The 23,011-nt window shown below is 37.6% G+C and overlaps 1 protein-coding gene across 4 annotated transcripts in view; it reads right to left on the reverse strand.

The window, feature by feature from the left end:
- Positions 1-8,722: 8,722 nt before the first annotated feature.
- Positions 8,723-23,011, reverse strand: part of LOC126235755 (uncharacterized) — a 304,031-nt gene continuing 289,742 nt past the window's right edge. For all 4 annotated transcript variants that reach the window (XM_049944553.1, XM_049944551.1, XM_049944552.1 and 1 more), the window contains one exon: positions 8,723-9,118. In XM_049944553.1, coding sequence (XP_049800510.1) covers positions 8,885-9,118 — 234 coding nt within the window. In that variant the 3' untranslated portion in view covers positions 8,723-8,884. The remainder of the gene's footprint in view (positions 9,119-23,011) is intronic.

Below are 23,011 nucleotides of genomic sequence, written 5' to 3' on the forward strand. Positions count from 1 at the left end.
CCCCTACTGTTCAATCTGTACATCAAAGAAGCAGTGATGGAAATAAAATAAAGGTTCAGATAGGGATTAAAATCCAAGGTGAAAGAATACCAATGATATGATTCACTGATGCTGATGACATTCCTATCCTGAGTGAAAGTGAAGAAGAATAATTACATGATCTGCTGAATGGAATGAATAGACTGATGAGTACATAATATGGATTGAGAGTAAACTGAAGGAAGACAAAAGTAATGAGAAGTAGCAGAAATGAGAACAGCAGGAAACTTAACATCAAGATTGATTGATGATCATGAAGTTAAGGAATTCTTCTACCTAGGCAGCAAAATAACCAATGATGGACGAAACCAGGAACACATCAAAAACAGACTAGCAATGGGAAAAAGGGCATTCGTGGCCAAGAGAAATCTACTAGAATCAAACATAGGCCTTAATTTGAGGAAGAAATTTCTGAGAAAGTGTGTTTGGAGCAGAGCAGTCAAACATGGACAGTGGGAAAACCAAGACAGAAGATATTTGAAGCATTTGAGATGTGAAGCTACAGACAAATGTTGAAAATTATGTGGACCAGAAAATATTCAAAGCATTTGAGATATGGTGCTACATACGAATGTTGAAAATTAGGTGTACTGGTAAGGTAAGGAATGAGGAGGTTCTGGGCAGAATCAGAGGAAAGGAATGTGTGCAAAACACTGACAAGGAGAAGGAACAGTATGATAGGACGTCTGCTAAGACATCAGGGAAGGACTTCCATAGTACTAGAGGGAGCAGTAAAGGGAAGAAACTGTAAAGGAAGAGAGATTGGAATACATCTAGCAAATAATTGAGGACTTAGGGTGTAAGTGCTACTCTGAGAAGAAGAGGTTGGCACAGGAGATGAACTCGTGGTGAGCCACATCAAACCATTGGAGGACAGTTGGTGGTTGGTTTCCTTCATATGAATGGACATATTTATGAAGCCAAGAAGAACAGGTGAAGCAGATTTGGTAGTGAGTGTTGAGGTTATGGAGAAAAGTGCCAAGGTTGTACCTGCCACAAGTCCAGATCATGAAAATCTGACCCTGACAACGGGTTCTAGATGTTGAGTGGATACGAAAAATTCTTCCAGGAGGCTCAAAATAAGTTGACATAGTATGGTGCCATGTGAATACCCATGGAAGAAGGATTTGTTTATAGATTTGGCCTTCAAAAGTGAAATAATTGTGGGTCAGGATATGATTGGCTAGGAGAAAGTGGTGAGTTTGATATCAGGACGACAGTGTGAAATGTAGTGTTATATGGCCACAAGGTGATGGGAATGGGGGATGTTAGTGCATGTGGACATCGCTTCTACAGTGACCAACAACGAGTCTGGAGGTAATGGGACAGTAACTGTAAAAAGAGTGGCAAAGGAAGTGAGCAATGTCATCCACATAGAATGGGAAGTTATGAACAATAGTTTGGATGTGTTGGTCAACAAAGGCAGAGGTTTGACGTGTGGGACAGCTGTGTACTACATAACAGTGATGATGGACTCACTGGTAGGGTATTTAGGAAAGGAAGGGAGAGACCAGGTTAGAAGTGAGGAATTCCTTGAACATTATCAATTGATTGCTATGTGGGAGGGGAGGAGGATCACAGTTGGAGGGAGGTTGGAATCTTTTTAACAAGGTTCTATGAGAATTTCGTTGGCTGTTGACATTGGGGTGTGCAGCAAGGAAAGGCTTCCACTGTAGAGAATGAGTGAAGTGAAAAAGGTCCTTTTCAAGTCCAGCACGATTTAACTTGGGTTTTGGGCTTAAGATGAGGCCAATGCTCCCACAGAATGAACCTCTGCCTTTGTTGACCAACACCTCCAAACTATTGTCCAGAAATCCCATCCCATTAGTTGACCACAATATTATTGTACCTGGGAGTGAGGCTACTTTGGTTGACTTATTGAGACACAGTGTGCAATTGAGTTGACAGCATATTCGCAACTGACCTGAAAGCATTGACAAAGTGTTGTTTTTTTTCTTAGTCACCACTCTACTTGTTTACTGCAGTGTCGCTGTGCATTTCCAACAATGGCCAAATGCAATAATATCATGATTGACTAGTACGTTTAAGACACTGCTCCCTTATTACACTGCATTTCCACAGTCACCGTGGAAGCAATGTCCATGTACACTAGCATCCCCCAATTCCCATCATCCTCGTGATATAAAAAGCACACCACCTCTTTCCTAATCCTTCAAGCCATCCAAGCCTGACCCACAATTATTTCACTTTCAAAGGCCAAATCTATAAACAAATCCATGGTACTGCCATGTTGTACTTGCATGGCATCATCTCATGCCAAATAACGTACTACCTGGAGGAATCCTTCCTATCCAACACCATCTAAATCCCATTGTCTGGTTCAGATTCACTGATGACATTTTCATGATCTGGACTCATGTATGGCATCATCTCATGCTCTTTCCTCCATAAACTCAACATTTGCTCCCAAATCTACTGGTCGTTCTTGAGTCAATGAGCCACTTGCTAAATATTACCCTCCACCTCTCAGATGGCTCCATATATATGTCCATTCATATCAAGCACACCAATCACCTACAGTACCTCCACTTCGCAGCTGTTATCCGTTCCAAGCAACAAGTCTCTTCCTTACAGCATTGCCACTCATGGACACTGCATCTACAGTGGGAAGCAGGAATTGTCAAAATATACAGATAACCCTAAAGTAGCCTTTATTGACAGACAGTATCCTATTCGGCTCATCCATAACCAGATCCCAGTACCATATCTTTCTCCAACATAAATAAACCCATTAACCAATCATCTCTGATAACCCAGTAACACACAGGCCTTGAAAGACTCACCACATCATTAACTAGGTCTCTGGTTACCTTTCGCCGTGCCCTTAGATCAGGTATATCCCACCACAAATCTTACCCACTTTATCCAAAGTTGAGAGTCACTGCCCACCCACCCTACAGAATATCCTTGTCCATCCCCATTTCACTTTTGCTCCCAATCATGCCTCCCATGGGTCATCCCCCTGTGGTTGATGCAGGTGCAAGTCCCATCCCATACAGCCACTCGCCATCTCCTACCACAATACAGTCACAGGCATTTCCTACCCTACAAAAGGTATTCTATGTGGGCATGACAAGTAACCAACTGTCTACTCCCATGAACGGCCACTGTCAAACAGTTGCAAACTGCAAACTTGAGCATCCAGTTGCTGAATATACTTCACACAACACAAACAACTTTAATAGCAGCTGCATTATGTGGATACTCCTTTCTAGCGCTATTTTCTCTGGACTACACAGGTGGGAATTCTCTCTCCAGTGTATCCTACTCTCTTACAATTCTCCTTATAAACCGTAGTCCGGTACCGAGTGCCGCGGGTTTTGAATCTGTGTCAGACAGCATGGACCTCTATTAGCACTAGAGGTCTCTCCAGCCATCGCGCCAATAGCCGTGGCTGCGCACGCTCCTGGCCCACGTATAATCAATCTTGATGTTAAGTTTCCCGCTGTTCTCATTTCTGCTACTTCTCATAATGTGAGCACATAGTTCCAGTGGCCAATAGCAATGTACTGTATCAGGTATTTAAGTGCCTGCCTCTCACTCAGCAGGCAGTCTGATATTCATGTTGGCCAACGACATCTCGCCTACAGACAGCGTGTTTACTTGGTTTCCGTGTACGAGTGGACATTGTGGATTCCTGAGGTTTCGCTTGTGACCCAGTTGCTATTTGCGTGTTGTTGTTTGTTAGGTCTTGCTCGGCCATCCGTTGTTGTTCATGTCCATCTTTCCCTGTTGTTTGCTCGCGGGCCGCTCCCGTTTGGTACCGCCGTGCTTTTGTTCTCAGCAACCCCGCGACCGTTACAGCACGTAGCTAACCTGTTTCTCACTGCCGCTCCCGACCTTTCCCATTCTCTCTTCTCTCCATGTCACCTCTTCCCTGTCCAGATCATGCCCTGCCTTCTCTTACCTCTCTTTATGCCCCTCACCTCTCATGTGGACTCTCTCTCTCTCTCTCTCTCTCTCTCTCTCTCTCTCTCTCTCTCTCCCCCCCCTCCCTCCCACCCCCTCCCCCATTTTTTACTCACCCTCCATTTACACCCTGCTCTCTTTTCTCCCTGTCTGCTCCTTCACCTATACCTTCCTCCCTCTGCCCCTCCCACTCTATAACACTGATATGCTCTGCCCTCTGAACTCTCGTCTTGTTGTGCAACTGGTGAGCCATCTGTTAAATACTTGCCTCATACTATCCTGCTACCCCCTCCTTTCGCTCTGAGTCCTTCTGTACCATCTCCTCACATCCATTACCTCCTCCCCAACTCTACTACTCCTTCTCCACCTCCACCTAGCCAGGCAATTTCTCTCAATTATAGACAATCAACAGTCTCGTTACAGCTGTGGCTGTATATGTTTGAGTGTCTATGTGGTTGTGTGTTTGTGAATGTGTGTACATTTGTTGTTAGACAAAGAGCAAGAAATTGAAAGGTAGTGTGAATACTGTTTTCCGTTGCATGTTTCAGTGTAACTCGTATCAATCAGTCGTAGGTGAGGGCCTCTCCTTTGTTTTACCTATTATTCCACCCTGGTAATTCCATTGTTGCTAAACATGTGGTCAAATATTCTGCCTTATATTTATCTATCAGACACCATTTGCACCACCAGCACACATTAAAGGGGAAGGAAAAGAGATTATAAAAACTGTAGAGACACAGTTTACAGTTTTTCTAGTACGAAATGGAATCTTGAGTTAGTCTGACAGGACTATCCTGGAGTTACCTTTGTAATCCACAGAAAGGCAAGATATGTACCCCAGCAAACTTAAATATTCCATAGTAATATTGAAGTATAAAAATATAGATAAGAAAAATCGTTATAGACATTTTTAGCTCATGTTGGTCCTTTCAAGAATGTGGCTTATGTTTGAATGTGCATGAATTTTAATGAGCAGAGCTTGTCAGTTATGTTTTGATTTTGTAATCATATATGACATTTTGAATTAAATCAACATAAAAGAAGATAAATTACACTGACTGTAATTCTGTGGCCTTGTTAAGGCTGTTGATTAAATGGGCAATAGGATTCTGTGTGGATAACCTATAGGAACTGAGTCTTATCTTTACGAAAAAAAAAACACAGTGCCATCTTGACAAATCTTGTTCCTAAGAGTAAAACTAAATTCAGAGCAAAGACTTGTGGTGCTTGCCTACTTTATTTCTTTATTTGTTGTCCTCGATGTTGACGTACTGCATTGTTATACTGGCTGAAAAATGGGAGGTGAAAGTTCAACACTGACTACTTTAAATGATGTAGCTGACAGGTGCACAGCTGCATTTCACAGTTCTTCACTTTCACTGTTCACAACCCCCAATAATACACAGCTATATGTCCAGTGCACTATTGTTTAACTTTCGATAAGCCTCATTAATAGGCTGCAGGCAAACATCCACATACTGCTACAGTAATTTTCTGTTGAATATCTATGAGAAGTAAAATCCTAACCCCACATTTCGCAGTTCTTGTAGAATAAGAAGGTATGTATAATCGCGTTACACTTATTTGACAGTTAAGTTGAAGCATTGTTGTTGTTCTAACCAACGCAGGTTTCTTGTCTGAAAATTGGCTGTAGACTGACTGTCACGGAGTCAAAAATTGAGTTGCTGAAACTACATATTATTCGATGTTTAATTTACAGATATTACAATTAAAACTTAACTCATTAAATTATCTGAATACATTGAAAACTTCCTTCTTTTTAAGTTTCTCCTTCTACAACGGTTAAGCCGAATTATTTGTTTAAATAATGAAATTAACATACATAGTTACACAAACAATAATTTTGACAAAACTGTTAGTTACTTTGGAATTAATGAAGGTCTGGCTGTGCTAACTTGTTATTGATTAGAGCCAAATAGATTCTTTACGAATACTATTAGTTGTTCTTCCAAATGTTTATAATTTGTACAGAATTTATGTTTGTTTATAAGTAAACAATAGAATTTAAGTTACGAAACAATTACTGATTTCACCCCATGATGAAAGATACTAACTAGTAATAGTCAAAATAAATTAGAAAATCAATTACAAACATAAAACTAAGCACAAAATTAGACCTGGAGATATATTCTTTAAAACTGAGGGCCAATCTTTCTCTTTTATGAAAATGCAAATTATACTCACTTATGTTAATTGTAATTAGTTGAAAGTGAAAAGGTGAATTTTAAGGAGGCAGGTGGCAAAACAAGAGGGGAAGTAAAAATATACCACATTGCTTTGTCACAGACTGCCTCATATCAAGAGCATGTGTAAACAAATTAAAAAATAGCCTAGCTATGATAGTTAATTGTTAGTACTACCTACAGAATTGGCTATCTATTTTAATACGTAGTTTGGCTTACTTTGAAATTAATTCACTACCTGTGAATTATTTTACATCTGCTGTATTAGGTACAAATTTACTACCCAACAGTGACATGAAAATTTATGCCATACCGAGACTTGAATCCAGATTTCCTGCTTATTGTGAGTGGTCCCCATAACCGCTTTGCCTATTCATGCACGCTTCTTGGACCAGCCCAAACTCCCATGCCTAATACAGCTAATGTCAAGCAATTCACAGTCAGCGAATTAGTTCGAAGTATTTCACACATCTGTGGATAATCAACAGTGTGTTCTTTCAGACATGCATTTAGGTATTACAAGCCTAGGCTGACATGTGATGATAACAATATTGATCTCTATTCCTCAGTGTCTCATTCTCCCTGCTGTGGAAATCCAAGTAATGTTGCATGCATTAGGCAATTAATTTAGAGGACTATGATATAAGGATGTAGATGGTGTGATATATGGAAGTTTGGATCAGTCCAGGAATCATTCATGGACAGCCAGAGTCGTTAAGATGACTGTTCCAATAAGCGGGAAATCTGGGTTTGAGTCCCAATCCGGCACAAATTCTCATGTATCACTATTGGGTAGTAAATCTGTACCTTGTATAGCTGATGTCAAACAATTTGCAGTCAATGAATTAATTGTGAACCATTTTGTACAGCTATGGACCGCAACAGATGTGCATGTTAGTTTGGCTTGTTTCTCATCCTGTATATCTTCCATCCTTTTGGGACCTATGGGACTTGATGAATGGATGACAATGTTGTCATTTAAATTATCTTACACCTTGCAGTTTTTCTTTCTTACTCGGCATTAACTAAATGCCTCCAAACTAAAACCAGTCACTAGTTGAGGAATTGGTTGGTATTACTACACACATGTCCCTGTCTGTTGTGGTCTGAGAGAAGTATTTGATGTTAAATGAGGTGCCTGGACAAATATATTATCCTATGTGTTTTTTATCTGCAGCTGTAAGATAAGTGCATGAACACCACTGCCCTGAATGAAGTAATTTCTTTCAGAGCAATTGAAGAAGAAGTAGAAATGAATACACCCATTTAAAACTTTTGATCTCTAAACATTTAGAAACAGTGAATGTTGGCAAAAAAAAAAATATTTTAAATAAGTCACAGAGTTTTAACAGATGTTTAAACCCTTTTATTTGAAATTTGCATTCTCCACTGCAAAAAAAGAAGATTCTAGTTATTGTACATAACAGGCATCCTAATTATTTAGCATTTTTTAAAAGATGACATGTACAGTAGGCTTTTTGTAATACAGAAAGTGTTTATCACTTATTTTAAGTACAGTACAGTAGCAAAACATGCTTCCTTAATAAAATGACACTGTCCTCAAAGTTAATACTACAGGAAGTAATAAACTGTCAGTACTAGCCGCACCAGCAGCATTATTATTTTTAGTCTGTGTGATTGTATTTTAACCAACAAAATGGAAGAACATTGCAATTTATATTTTATATACACCACAGCTTTGAGGCACACCAACAGGATGTGAAAAAATGTTCTATTTTGAAAACTGCATTAAACTACAAACATGCATCACAAATGATCATTCTCTGATCATCTCTCATTTTATAATGCTCACTGTCATTTATTACTTCTCTAAAGTAACTTCTTTCTGCAGTGAAGCAACTATTGTCATCAGCCCTCTATATCCACAACAAGTACAAAATAATGAATTTTAATACACAAATTGTTAAACTTACAAAAGCAAAGGCACAAAGTACAAATAAAAAATTAAAATCTGTATAAAACATCCTTTGTTAAGTCACTCTAAAGCCATTCCTCAGCATCACAGAAAATTTGTAAGTACATCTGAAGCTTAGACTGGCACTTTTTCAAATGACTGCACTGCATGACTGTGCAGTGTAAATTATGTTACATAATTACCACAAGACATATAGTTGAATTCAAAATAAAATGCTTAAAATATGTAGATAACACTGGAACACTGCCCAAAAAACACTTAGAATATTGACTAACATTATCTTGTACTGTGTCCTGATTGTTGATCTGTTTTTAATAATTTACTTTCAGGACACCTGAAACATTCACTTTATGAAGACCCATTAGCTCCTACAATAATCAGTAGGGGTAATAATGTCTAACATTGACACTTTTAATTAGTAAAACTGAATAATCATGCCACAGAAAAATATTTTGTGTCATTATACAAAATATCAGTCTTTTAGATAACAGTTGTAATTCCCTCTGCCTCACTGTCTTGTTATTTTACACAACAATAAATATTACACTCCGATATTCCCATCTCAAAATAATGGAAATAATTTTCAGTAGCAAATGACTTGCACTTTTAACAATTCAAATACTATTACTTTTATTACAGCCTTTGTACAATTCCACAAAATACAAAAGAAGTGTAGAAATAATCAAGTTATATACACAAGAAACATTTCAGTATTACATAACTTGAATAAAAGTCTCATGTCCCTTTAATTAATTAATGTAATTAATTAATGTAATTAATGTAAGCGTGATGCAATTTGATCAATAAGTGCATCAATTCTCTCTGAAGTGCCACGGAATTTTGTTGGCTCAGGACCAATCATCTGGATGAGCTGTGGCACATCTTGGCTTGCAATGTGACAGAAACGGGCAAGAGCTTTCATGCAACGGAATAAATGCTCTTCTGGAGGGCTGCTGTTGAAGAACTGCAGGAGTGCCATTGTCAACTCGACAGCTACATCATCAAACACCTAAAAAAATGATGTTTTCATCAGTAAATACTTCAATAGGTTTTTAGGCTCTCAATCAACAGTCATAGCGTCATTTTGAATCATAGTCCAGTATCTCATACTGATGTTTATGCAAGTTTAACTGACTGAACCAAGAAAACACTCCATTACCACACTTCATTTCCACTACAGACTCAATCAGATAGTAAATGTAGGAAAAACACTTCTGTTGAGTAATATTAATTTCTAACAAACTCTAACTTGTAAGGGATTACATGAAAGGAAATAAGTAAACCTTAATGTTAAAAACAGACTTTTTTTCTAACTAATTAAGTACTTCTCTCACTTCAACAAGAATGCAGTACATAATATCCCCAACCATGACTTAAAGCCAATACCAATATATGAGCATAGCCTTTCAGGCTGGTGTCAATTTAGGTAAAATTCTTCAGCATATGTGACCATACGTTTATCATGTTTGACTTGGTCACATACACAGAAGAAATTTATTGAAACTAACACCAATAGATTTTTAGCCAATACAAATAGACACCCCTATTGAGTAAGAGAGATAGATACATAGATATGGTTATAATAGAGGGAAACATTCCACGTAGGAAAAATATATCTAAAAACAAAGATGATGTGACTTACCAAATGAAAGTGCTGGCAGGTCGACAGACACACAAACGAACACAAACATACACACAAAATTCAAGCTTTCGCAACAAACTGTTGCCTCATCAGGAAAGAGGGAAGGAGAGGGAAAGACGAAAGGATGTGGGTTTTAAGGGAGAGGGTAAGGAGTCATTCCAATCCCGGGAGCGGAAAGACTTACCTTAGGGGGAAAAAAGGACGGGTATACACTCGCATACACACACATATCCATCCACACATATACAGACACAAGCAGACATATTTAAAGACAAAGAGTTTGTGCAGAGATGTCAGTCGAGGCAGAAGTGCAGAGGCAAAGATGTTGTTGAATGACAGGTGAGGTATGAGAGGCCTCTGCACTTCTGCCTCGACTGACATCTCTGCCCAAACTCTTTGTCTTTAAATATGTCTGCTTGTGTCTGTACATGTGTGGATGGATATGTGTGTGTATGCGAGTGTATACCCGTCCTTTTTTCCCCCTAAGGTAAGTCTTTCCGCTCCCGGGATTGGAATGACTCCTTACCCTCTCCCCTAAAACCCACATCCTTTCGTCTTTCCCTCTCCTTCCCTCTTTCCTGATGAGGCAACAGTTTGTTGCGAAAGCTTGAATTTTGTGTGTATGTTTGTGTTCGTTTGTGTGTCTGTCGACCTGCCAGCACTTTCATTTGGTAAGTCACATCATCTTTGTTTTTAGATATATAGATACATAGATAGATAGATAGGGGGAGGGGGGGGGGAGAGAGAGAGAGAGAGAGAGAGAGAGAGAGAGAGAGAGAGAGAGAGAGAGAGAGTCCACATGCACATGGATGTGATGGAAGAGAAAATAAGGGAAAGAAAGAGACTTTCTTTAATTAGAATTTAAAGTCCCACTGACATCAGAACTTAGATGGAGCAATATGTAAAATGTGCAAGAATATAGGAAGAATATAGGAAGAATTGCCAATAGTCTTCTTGAAGGAAATAACATTTTAATATTCAGCTTATGTACTCCATGGGGAAAGGTTACAAGTGTATAGCAAGAGTAAGTTTCAAACCTGATTTCTATTGTAAAGTTTGTCACACTTTTAAGACTGGTTGACTAGCTTGGAATATTCACAGTTCAGCATTTCAAACAAAGTAACTCATATTTTGAAAGACAGGTAAACTTCTCGGAAAATCTGGTGGACACAGCTTGATCCTCAAAAGATACATTGTTATTTTGACACTTTGCTTGTTTTTGTGGAACACACAGGAATGAAGAGTCTACAGCTCACTAATAATGCTACTGATGCACGGATCACAGCAGAAATGATTCCTATATACTTTTACATGCATTTGAACTAATTTAATTTCTTCGCCATAATCCTACTCAACTGGTATGCAGGTGATCACAAAACAGTTTAAATTCACTGAGTGCTGTTTTCTGATTTTTGTACAGTAATTTCACAGCTAATTCAGATTTCACAAGGTGCCGGGTAAGTGACACCCCGTAATAGTATTATTTCACCCTCTTCCACTCCCCACAAAAATACTGAGTGAAGAACTCACTTCTTTATTTTCTCTAATCCCTTCATCTTCTTGCAACACATGTATCAAACTTATGTTAATACAGGTACCCAACGATTTTAATAGAAACCCTTTACATGTTGTTAAAGGCTTTTTCCTTGGTGGGACGACTGGAAACAGGTACATTCAGCCTCATTTTGCCAGTTGAGGAGCTAACTGAATGAGAAGTAGTGGCTACAAGGTCTGGTATGTTGGCAACATGGCCGGGAGAGTGGTGTACATGCCGCGCGGCAGAGGACGACACAGCAGCTGGTCAACAACCCTTTTGCTTTCAGGCTCTGAAAGAGGAGGTTTTTTTTCCATGACATTAATGACCTTCTTGAAGATTTCACTGGATATTGTTTAACATTCAGCCTCTGAAGTCAACAGGATAGAGTTCTTATGAATCATAAGTTCTTAGAGCTTTTTCTGTTTTTGCATTCAATCAGTAAGTGACTCAAATGCACAAGCAAACAAGCAAAATAAATGCTGGACTATAGAAAGTCCTGTAAGCTGTTTCTTTTGTATAAAATTGGTAGTTGTACACAATCGTTGCAGTGCATTCCACATCACTGTAATACATTCCATACTAAAATTTCGTTACAATACTATTTCAACAGATCCACACAATACAAAACAATATGTTGAAAAAACTTTTTTTTCCATTCACACCTTTCTAAGAAACATAGAATTTCTAGTTTTCTGATGCACATTTGTTTTCAGCTCATGACTCATATGTATGTATCACTCCCAATTTATTTCTTGAAGTGTAGTGCCTTACACTATGTAGGCCTTTGGCCCTACTATGTTATCATATGTTCACCTTCTTTGTCTCAAGAGGCAGTGAATTTGTTCATTAATATTTTTAGAAATTTACAAGCTTATGTAATTTTTCACCATTGTCATAGAGTTATCAAAAATAATCGAGTGACGAGTTGCAACAGAACTCGTCATGACATCACCTTGGAACAAGTGGATGTGATGCTCATACTTGGGACCACATAAATAAAAGTTGATTTAAATTGAAAATAGTTTCGTCTTAACATTAATTAATTTGGATCACTGCTGTGAACAAATGAGAAACTTCAATACCAGCCCATGTAGTGCACAAGTTGTAAAAGTGGTATTTGACTGCAGGTCACTGATCTGCTAATTTCCTATTCTGAAAATTGATTATAATAAACTGAGAAAAAAGCAGTGCTTTTATCATTTTGTAATCAATACCTCATCATACTAAAGCACAGAAAAGAATTTCTTTTGTCTACTGATGATGTCAAACTTTTACTACAAAAAGGATGGAAAGACTCATCACTAAATGAAGTCTACCACAAGAGAGACATATTTATGTGTACCTTTAATGGCACTGAAACTCATGGGAGTATCTTTTTTAGGCTAAGATCAGTGACCAGTGATCTGACATTGAATGAAATTAAGCTTAATGAGAAGCTCAGACAGGCAGGCATTAGAAATGCTAAAATATAGCAAGATTCTCATAAAAGTACAGTGAAAAATACTGTTAGTAAGTCAAAAGATTCTCATAAAAACACAGTAAAAATAGTGTTAGTATACTGCATCAAAATATCAGAGGGTTTAAAAAACAAAGTAGATGAGCTTCTTGTTTGTGTAGAAGATTTAGGCACTGAGTGTGGAAGAGATGTGCTATGCTTGTCTGAACATCGTACAGTCACACATATGGAAAAGGTAAATGCAGGTGGATATAAGCTTTCAGCAGTAAGTAGGGACACTACAGAGAGAGAGAAGGACTTGCCATATATATTAAAATTTATCATAGTGTGGAAAAATTTAGGAACTGAAAAATTTTGAGAAGCATATGTATGTGAGCTCAAACTAAATGATGGTACGTTTATAATAGCATCTATGTATAGGTCCCCACTGGGAAATTTACAGCTATTTTTGAAAAACTTGGATTCTTTGTTGTGCTGTAAGTCAGACAGAGGGACGCACATTATTGTTCGTTGGGATTTCAATGTAGATTTTCTGAAAGAGTCCGATAGAAAGCTTGGGCTTGATGTTTTACTTGGTTCTTTCAATTTGATGTCAGTTACAGATACTCGGGTGGTGCAGGAAAGTAGCACACTGACAGATAATGTTTTTATAGATCAAGATAAATTTAATCAAATAAAAACTTTTCCTGTTAAGTATATGACATACTTAGTTACAGTATATGACTTATCTCCATACTGTAATGCAAAAAAGTCCTAAAAATAGTGTGTTCAGTTAACAATTTAAGAATTGCAAATTTTTGGAAAGCTTACAACAGTTAGACTGGGATAAAGTGTACAGGGAACCTGATGCTAATTTAAAATTTAATCCATTACATGATATCTTTGTGAGTGTATTTGAAGACAGTTTCCCTAAGAAAACAGTGAAACACAACTGTAAGAAACCATCTAAAAATTCACGGCTTACTGAAGGTATAATAGTATCTCACAAAAAGGGAAATGTATCTTATAGCTAGGAGGAGTAATGATCCAGAAACAGTCAAACATTACAAAAACTACTGCACCATATCAACAAAAGTTATTAAGAAGTCCAGAAGTATGTGCATTATGTTTGGGATTACCACCTCTGATAATAAAATTAAAACAATTTGGAATTAACAATTCTTTGTATATAACGATCATTTGTATCAAATATTCCACAAAAGTGTGTAATCAGCATAATAGCTGCAGTCCACCCTACTGGAATATTATAAAAGGGAAACAGGGCAACCGAGAGCACAGAAATACGGTATTGCTATCAAGCTCAATTAAAAGTTTGTTAACAAAATGAAGTAGAAATATTTTTAATAATCATTTTTAAGTGTTAGAGAGAAAACAGGATCCACCTACTTATTAGAAAATGCAAGGCTGTAGATGGAAGAGGCAATACCTATGCAATTTGGTAAAACTGAAATTCAAACTATCTTTCCTACTGAAATTACGAAAATAATAAATTCATTGCAAAGTAAAAGCTTGCATGGAACTGATGGCATTTCCAACAGAAGACTGAAAGCTTGTTCAGAACAGATAAGTAGGACCCTCAGCCACATGTGTACTAGCTCACTAAAACAGGGCGCTTTTCCAGGCAGATTGAAATATGCTACTGTTAAATCACTGCTTAAAAAGGATGATAGGTCTGATGCTAACAACTACCACCAAATCTTACTTCTGACAGCTTTATCCACAATTCTTGAGAAAGTAATGTATTTAAGAGAAGCTTCACATATTTGTAAAAATTAAGTACTAAAAAAATGTCAGTTTAGTTTTCAGAAAGGCTTGTCAATAGAAAATATTGCATATGCTTTCACTGATCAAATATTAAATGCTCTGAATAACCAAACATCCTCCATTGGGATATTTTGTGATCTCTCACAGGCTTTTGACTCTGTGAATCATGAAATTCTTCTACATAATTTGAAGTATTGTGGTTTGAGTGGGACAGTGCACAAATGGTTTAATTCATATTTAACTGGAAGAATGCAGAAGGTTGAAATTAACAGTGCAGATGGCCTGGAAAAATCAGCAGAGTCCTCTAACTGGGTATCAAGAATGGTGTCCCACAGGGTTCAGTCTTATTGTTCTTAATATATATTAATTACTTGCCACTCTATATTCGTGAAGATGCAAAGCTAGTTCTTTTTGGTGATGATACAAGTACAGTAATCACACCCAACAAACAAGAATCAGCTGAAGAAATTGTACATAATGTCTTTCAGAAAATTTTCATGTGCTTCTCTGCAAATGGACTTTCACTAAATTTTGAGAAAACACAGAGTATACAGTTCTGCACAGTAAATTGTATAAGACCATAAATAAATATAGACTTTGAACACAAGTCTGTTACTGAGGCAGAATATTCAAAATTTTTGGGTGTGTGCATTGATAAGAAATTGAACTGGAAGAAACACATTGATGATCTTCCAAAACGGTAGGTTCAACTACTTTCACTATTAGGGTTATTGCAAATTTTGGTGATAAACATATCAGTAAATTAGCCTACTATGCCTATTTCATATGCTTTCATATGGCATCAAATTTTGAGACAATTCATCATTAAGAGAAAAAATATTCATTGCACTAAAGTGTGTAATCAGAATAATAGCTGCAGCCCACCCATGATTACCTTGTTCCTTATTTAAGGAACTTGGGATATTCACAGTACCTATGAACAACATATAACTTACGAAATTTGTTATTAGTAACTCACCCAACTCAAAAATAATAGCCAAGTGCATAGTTCCAACACTATAAGAAAGGATGATCTTCACTATTCGGGGTTAAATCTGACTTTTTCACAGAAAGGCGTGAATTAAGTTGCTACAAAAATTTCTGCCAAATAGCATTGAAAGTCTGACAGATAGCCAACCAGCATTTAAAAACAAACTAAAAGAATTTCTGAATGACAACTCCTTCTGCTCAATAGATGAATTTTTGGATATGAAGTGTGTAAAGAAAACTTATGTTGAAGTGACACATTCCACATCATTAAAAAAAATATTCATGACCTAGGAATAAGTATTAATGTAATGTAATGTGACAATCAGAGTGTTTGTCATTCAGATCTTTTCATTAATACATTTTTCCTCTTCCTCGATTCTTGGCAACAAAATTCATCAAACCTATCTGGAAATCAAAGAACCAAGGGTATCTGATGTTTTTGATATTTGTAACTTTCCTTTGTCATTGACAGTGATAATGATACAGATTATTCACATCTGTTACACCAATAAAAAATACTTTGGGGTTATTTGTTCTAGTTGAGGTAGGTAACTGCACCAATCTCACTACTTTAAAAGCAAATAGAGACATCAGATATTAAAATAAATCCACTCAAAATGCAAGTAAAATTTGCAGTGTAGGGTAAGATAAATGCTTTGCTTCTCCTGGATGTCCCCCAACTTCCATGTCAATAACAATTATTTGTATCTAGTATTTGCATTTGTTGTCTACACAGCTAGTTTTGTATTGGTCTTTCAAACACAATCTTTATAAAACATTTACATTACTACAGATGAGAAAAGCACATTGTATAATAGTCAAGTATTAAGTGTCATACCAAAGCTGAATTTTAAAGTTATGCAAAAAACAGCATTTCATTATCTAATCATGCACCTAAATGTTAATTAATGTCTTCATTACAATAATTTCAGATAGCACTACATTACTCCTACTGGTTATTTTTTATTTATTAAAAAATACACTGCCTCAGAGTATTCACAAAATTCTCTGTAGATAATGTCTTCGTTTAAGCATCACTACTGCATAGATACATACACACATTCCAGGTTATGCTCATATTCGAAACAGGCAAGCAATGCTTAATGTTTCATAACAAAAACAGAAAACTGTCATTTCCCCCAATGAGGCTAACAGAATTACAGCAGAATGTAATTTATACTCTTACAGTTTACTGGTAAATAAAATTTAAGCTCACCACATTAAAAACTAACATCTCAAATTAGCTTTGAACACAGCTATCAAAGAATCATAATCTTAAATCAAGAATTTAAAGTGATGCAATTGACCATTTACTAAAACCAGGACACTTATGGAACAATTATTAAATTACTGCCAGAATTGAAAGTTTTACAGATACTGAAAACTCAAATGCTTGATTGAAGTATTAAATTGGTGGTATTTTGATGAAACTCAGAAAACCAAAAACAGAGATGTAAATGATTGGACATTAAGAAAAAACGTAATTGCTATTAATTCACACTGTTGACTATTAACAATTTCTTAACTGGTGATGCATTTCAAGGTGATAATAAACAGAAACATGTACTCACTGAGTGTTACTTGTGTAAAAAGAAAACAGAAGAAACCATGAGATTTCAAGCATTGTTCTGTATGTATTTTTTTTCCAAATTAAAAGATAATCTCATGATACTACATGGTAGCTGTGACATATTTTGAACATTAATTGCTGACCTTCTTGTTATGGAATAATTTTCCAATTTAATGTTAATTTAATGTTAAAGTAGTATCTAGTAAAAATATTAAAACACCTAGAGATGACGATGGCCAAACTAAAGCTTAGATACCAATGAAAATTTAACCCTATTCACAAATAAATTTGTCATTGTTTGACATGATTTTTACTCCATAGCTAGACAGATGTTGTCCCCTTTTCATTCAGTGTCTCATCAAGAGAGAAATCCCTGGAAGTACCAAATTACACAGAGTTTACAAATACAGAAGAGGAATGCCTGTCAATTTATACACAGAAACATCCTGCAATTTACTCAGGATGGTTTAAGAAACCTACAGTAAACACATATCAGGTCAGCAGGTCCAAGATGTGAATTTGTTTTGATTTTATAACATTGCTACATCACCCAAATCAATGGGATGAAACTGGTGCTCTTTGAGTATCATTATGTAAAAATAACAAGCAAAATTAAAGGAGACTTAATCTCTGGCCAGTACTTATATTTAGTATGAAATTCCAAGTACTTCCGAAAGACACACTTACAACACCTAGCTTCCAGAACTTGTATATTTCCTCCCCAAAAAGGAAGAAGGATGGTTCAGGAAAGATTGGAAAACATATGCAGGTCTCTAAGACACTAGGTTTAGAAGGATCTACACACAAGGACAGTAAGATGAAGATGAAGTGCAAGGTACTGGATGGAGTAGGGCAAAGACAGAACATGGGTAACATTAACCCAGCTTCAGTACATCAGAGACAAGGATAGAATAAAGATGTATTAAACAGGGAGAGAAATAATAAATGGAATAAATTCTACAATTATGACCTAGGAGAAAATGGAAAAGAAGAGGGGATGGGACAGGAAGAAAAGAGAGAGAATGATGGATGAAAGCAAAGAGTAAGAGAGTAAATAATTAAGGAAACACTACAGGTGAACCACTCCCGACCTGAGGTCTGACTGACCTGTCCTTGTTTTCCAATTTTACCATATCTATCCCTCCCTCCATTCACAGGATCTACATCTACATCTATACTCTGCAAAATCACTGTGAAGTGCATGGCAGAGGGTATGCCCCATTGCACCAGTTATTAGGGATTGTCTCCATCCTATTAAGGTATGGAGCTTAGGAAGAATGATTGTTTAAATGCCTTTGTGTGTGTTTTAATTATTCTAATCTTGTCCTCATGAGCCTGAAGGGATCAATGTGTTGTGAGTTGTAACATATCCCTGGAGTCATCATTTAAAGCCAGTTCTTGAAACTTTGTAACTAGACTTCCTTGGGATAGCTTACATCTATCTTCTAGAGTCTGCCGGTTCAGTTTCTTCGGCATCTCTGTGGGACTCTGTCATGGGTCAAACAAACCTGTGACCATTCATGCTGCTCTTCTCTGTATACATTCAATATTCCCTGTTAGACCTATTTGGTACAGGTCCCACACACTTGAGCAATTTTTGGAATGGATCATACGAGTAGTTTGTGATCAATCTCCTTTGTAGACTCACTGCATTCCCCAGTCTTCAAAAAATAAAGCAAAGTCCACCACCTGCTTTATCCGCAACTGAGCCTATGTGACTCTTCCACTTCATATCTCTACTAAGCCAGAGATGTGCAGAAATGGCACTTTTATTCCAAGACAGTAACCACACTGAAGTCATCATGATTCATGTGGTCCCCTGGACGCTACAAAAGATGGGACATGGTTCTTAATAAGATGTGTGATCACCACGGGTGGCAATGTATGCTCTACAATGTGCTCTCATCCTGGGTACGTGGTTGGTAAGGTCTTATGATAGGGTGTTCCATTCCTCCACAAGTGCACCTGACAACTGCTGGAGAGTTGGTGATGCATGTGGACATACTGCAGTATGTTTCCCCAATGCAAACCACTGTGTGGTTGATAGGACTTTATTGGGGAGGTGGGGGGGGGGGAGGTATGGGCGAGCCATTTCATTCACTGAATATCCTCTCATTACAAGAATTCCTCCATCTACACTGTTTGATGTGATCACACATTGATTTGTGATCAATCTCCTCTCAATGTCAAGGCCAAATGCTTCCCTGATGCACATGGAGATGGAGTACAGTGTTACAACAATGCTGACTAATGCGTATATTGTGTTCAAAGAGAATTTGAAGGTCAGCATGCCAGTCCAACTTTACACTTCCCAACACCAAAACACTGGGCCACCCAAACAATCATGTTCAACAATGCCAGATGTACACTCATATGGCAAGAGGGAGGAACATGTAATGTACCCAGGAACATTGTCGAACTTGACAGTATTGGTGGTCCATGTGATATGATGTTGGGACACATAATGTTGCATGGGTGTATTGACCTCCAAATCTTTGAGCACACTACACTCACCAGTAAACATTATTTATTGTGACACTACTCCTTCCCCATGTACCGTGTGATCATAAAGTCAGTCTAAATTAGAAAACTTAATGAATCACGGAATAATGTAAATAGAGAGGTAAAAACTGACACTTTTGGATGACATGGGGTTTTATCAGGAGAAAAAAAAAAAAAAAATATTGCAAGATGCTTGAAAGATCTCTTGCGGGTGTCGTTTGGTGATGATCGAGTGCTCAGCTGCCACTTTCGTCATGCTTGCCTCCCAGGTCCCCAGACCTCAGTCTGTGTGATTATTGGCTTTGGGGCTACCAGAAGTCGCAAGTGTATTGTGATCGACCGACATCTCTAGGGATGCTGAAACACAACATCCATTGCCAATGCCTCACCGTAACTCCAGACATGCTTTACAGTGCTGTTCACAACATTATTCCTCGACTACAGCCATTGTTGAGGAATGATGGTGGACATATTGAGCATTTCCTGTAAAGAACATCATCTTTGCTTTGTCTTACTTTGTTATGCTAATTACTGCTATTCTGATCAGATGAAGCGCCATCTGTCTGACATTTCTTGAACTTTTGTATTTTTTTCATTCTAATAAAACCCCATGTAATTCCAAGCATGCGTGTCAATTTTTACCTCTCTATCTACATTATTCCACGATTTATTTAGTTTTCAAATTTATACTGACTTTTTGATCACTCGGTACATTTCCCAATGGTGTATTCTACCCTGACATCATTTTTATGGATGACAGTGCATGACTACATCAAACTGTGCAGGTGGAGCAGCTCTTGGAATGAGAGGTTATTTGGTGAATGGACTGGCCTGATTATTGCTCTGACTTAAATCCCATCGAGCATGTGTGCTATGCATATTTGACAAGTTTTCCGGTTTTCCCAGAAGATTTCTGGATTTTGGGGTAGTCTTCTGGTTTTCCGGATGAAGTTCGTTTTTTTTTTTTTTTTTTTTTTTTTTTTTTTTTTTTTTTTTTTTTTTTAAACTCCTGGGCTTGTTCCCACCCTCTGCATTCATATCGCATTTCAATTTTGACTTTTGATAATAACTGCTATTCTGAGACGTGCCTTTGAAAGTCGACTGAAAGTAAACCAATAACATTATCGATAATGCCTTCTCGCAGAATATTGCTGCACTTTAGTCATTAGCTCTGTGTCTGAAACACCGCCAGCAAAAGTTGATCAGACATTTTATCAATAATCACATCTCACAGATTACCACTGCATACTCTTTGTGCTTTGACTGCATGTTAGTGGGAAAGCTTTGTTTATGCTTGCTATTATGTGGTGTTTGCTGTATGCTCTGGAAGAAAAATTGCTTATGCTTTTCTCTTCTGGCTTAAACACGGCACACTGTGCTTTCATGTGTGTGGTCATTCCTGTATTTGAGAATGTCAACTGTGCACCTCAGAGTGCTTTTCTTCAGATGCATAAACTGTTAGAACTAATGACGAACCTATTACAGCAGCTTCTTTCCAGGGTTGTTAAACTTAAAGATATAAAAAGTTCCCTGTTACAGAAAGTTCAGTACCATCTTGCTGAGGATCAGAGAGACAATGATGATCTAGTTATTGGTGTTCAGACAATGAATTTGGTGAAGAAACTTAATGATAAAGACAAATCAAAATTCTTTTTCACCTGTCAGGGTTTACTTCTGCTCTGCATGTGATTATATTGTAAACAAGCTTCCCCTCAGTAATTAAGTACTGAAGCATGCAAAGGTTGCAGAAGTTTCCAGAATTGAGGATGGCAAGTTTTCTTCCGTAGAATTTCTTGTAGAAAGGTTTCCATCACTGCTGCCGAGGAAGAGAAGTCAGTCAGCTGAGGACACAATGAATGTGCTTCAGAGCCAATTTGTGGCTGAGCATTCATGGAGCTGATGATGTTCCTAAATACGATAGGTTATCCAGGCTAATGCTTTCTGTTTTGACTCTACCGCACGGCAGTGCTGAGTGTGAGCATGTGTTCAGCTTGGCAAAGAAGAATCGGAATCAGTTTAGGACCCCCATGTCGAATGAAACTCTGGGATCAATTTCTGTTTTGAAAACAAGAAGCAGTGGTCCATGTTACGTGATTACTTTTCCTTCAGAATATCTGAAGAAAGTGAAGAAAGCTATTCATCTTCATCTTTCCTCTGCAACTGGAGTTGGAATATAGTCAGTGTTCTGTGAACTGAGAAAATTTTGTAAATAAGTGTAAATAAATGTTCACTTAAGTAGTTTCGACAGTGTCATTCATATTGTAGTTTGCAAGATCAAGTGCAGAAAAGCTCATTTTTGTGTAGTGTGTGAACTGTTCCCAATGTTAAGTGACAACAAATGAACACTCATCAGCAAGTAACTTGGGTAAGTACCTAACTTCAGAGTTTGAAAATAGCTGTCTTAAAATGTGGTCTACATTACATGTGTTAGCATTATTTGTAATCTCTTTCTCTGTCATCTTTACTTGGTATGTCCGCCCCATTAGCTGAACGGTCAGCGCGTTGGATTGCCACACACAGGAGCCTGGGTTCGATTCCCGGCTGGGGAGGGATATTTTCTCCCCTCATGGACTGGGTGTTGTACTGTCATCATCATCATTTCATCCCCATTATCAACATGCAGGTTGCCCAATGTGGTGTCACACTCAATAAGACCTGCACTTGGCAGCCCAACTTCCCGACTGGGAACTCCCGGCCACTGACACCATACGCTCATTTCCATTTTCTCGCTATGTTTGAACACCCTGCGATGCATGTATGCATTAAATTTTTGTGATTTGGGATCTTCTGGATTTATGTTTTTGAAAGTTGGCAGGTATGGCTAAGTGTTGTAGAGATGTACTGCAGCATGTTCACTTGCACCAATGGTGATCCAGCAGCTATCAGCCACACTGGTAGAGGAATGGAACATCTTAACACATGCTCTCCTTACCAACTTTTTGGTCAGCATGGTAGATCACTGTAGAGCAACCAGTGCACACCTTTTGTAATGTCCACAGGACCATCAAGAATCACAGTGATTTCAGTGTAATTACTGTCTTTGAAGAAAAGTGTCAAATCTGTTAATCTTATTGCGTATTTCTTTCAGTCACTTTCTGTACTAGACTGAAAAGTTCTTCCTATAAATGGAAGTGTCATCAAGCTATTTTGCTTGGCTGCAATACATCATGTGAAATTTAGTTTCATCCCTGAGTTTTGCATACTAGTGTAGAAACAATGTAAAGCCACAGTCCTATACACCTTGACCACTGCATGCCAAGAGACTTAGTATGTATTCTAGTGGTTGTATTTATACCTTCTCAATGCAAATATGTTTCACAAATTTAACCAGACAACAAACATAAGATATGTCCTGATTTTTGTATGCATTGAGTTAATGCTTTGAAGAAGCAACAGTGATAATTCACCAAGTAACTCAAGAAACCAAAAATAAAACTTAAG

Source organism: Schistocerca nitens, chromosome 2 (assembly GCF_023898315.1).
Source record: "Schistocerca nitens isolate TAMUIC-IGC-003100 chromosome 2, iqSchNite1.1, whole genome shotgun sequence".
Classification (NCBI taxonomy): Eukaryota; Metazoa; Arthropoda; class Insecta; order Orthoptera; family Acrididae; genus Schistocerca; species Schistocerca nitens.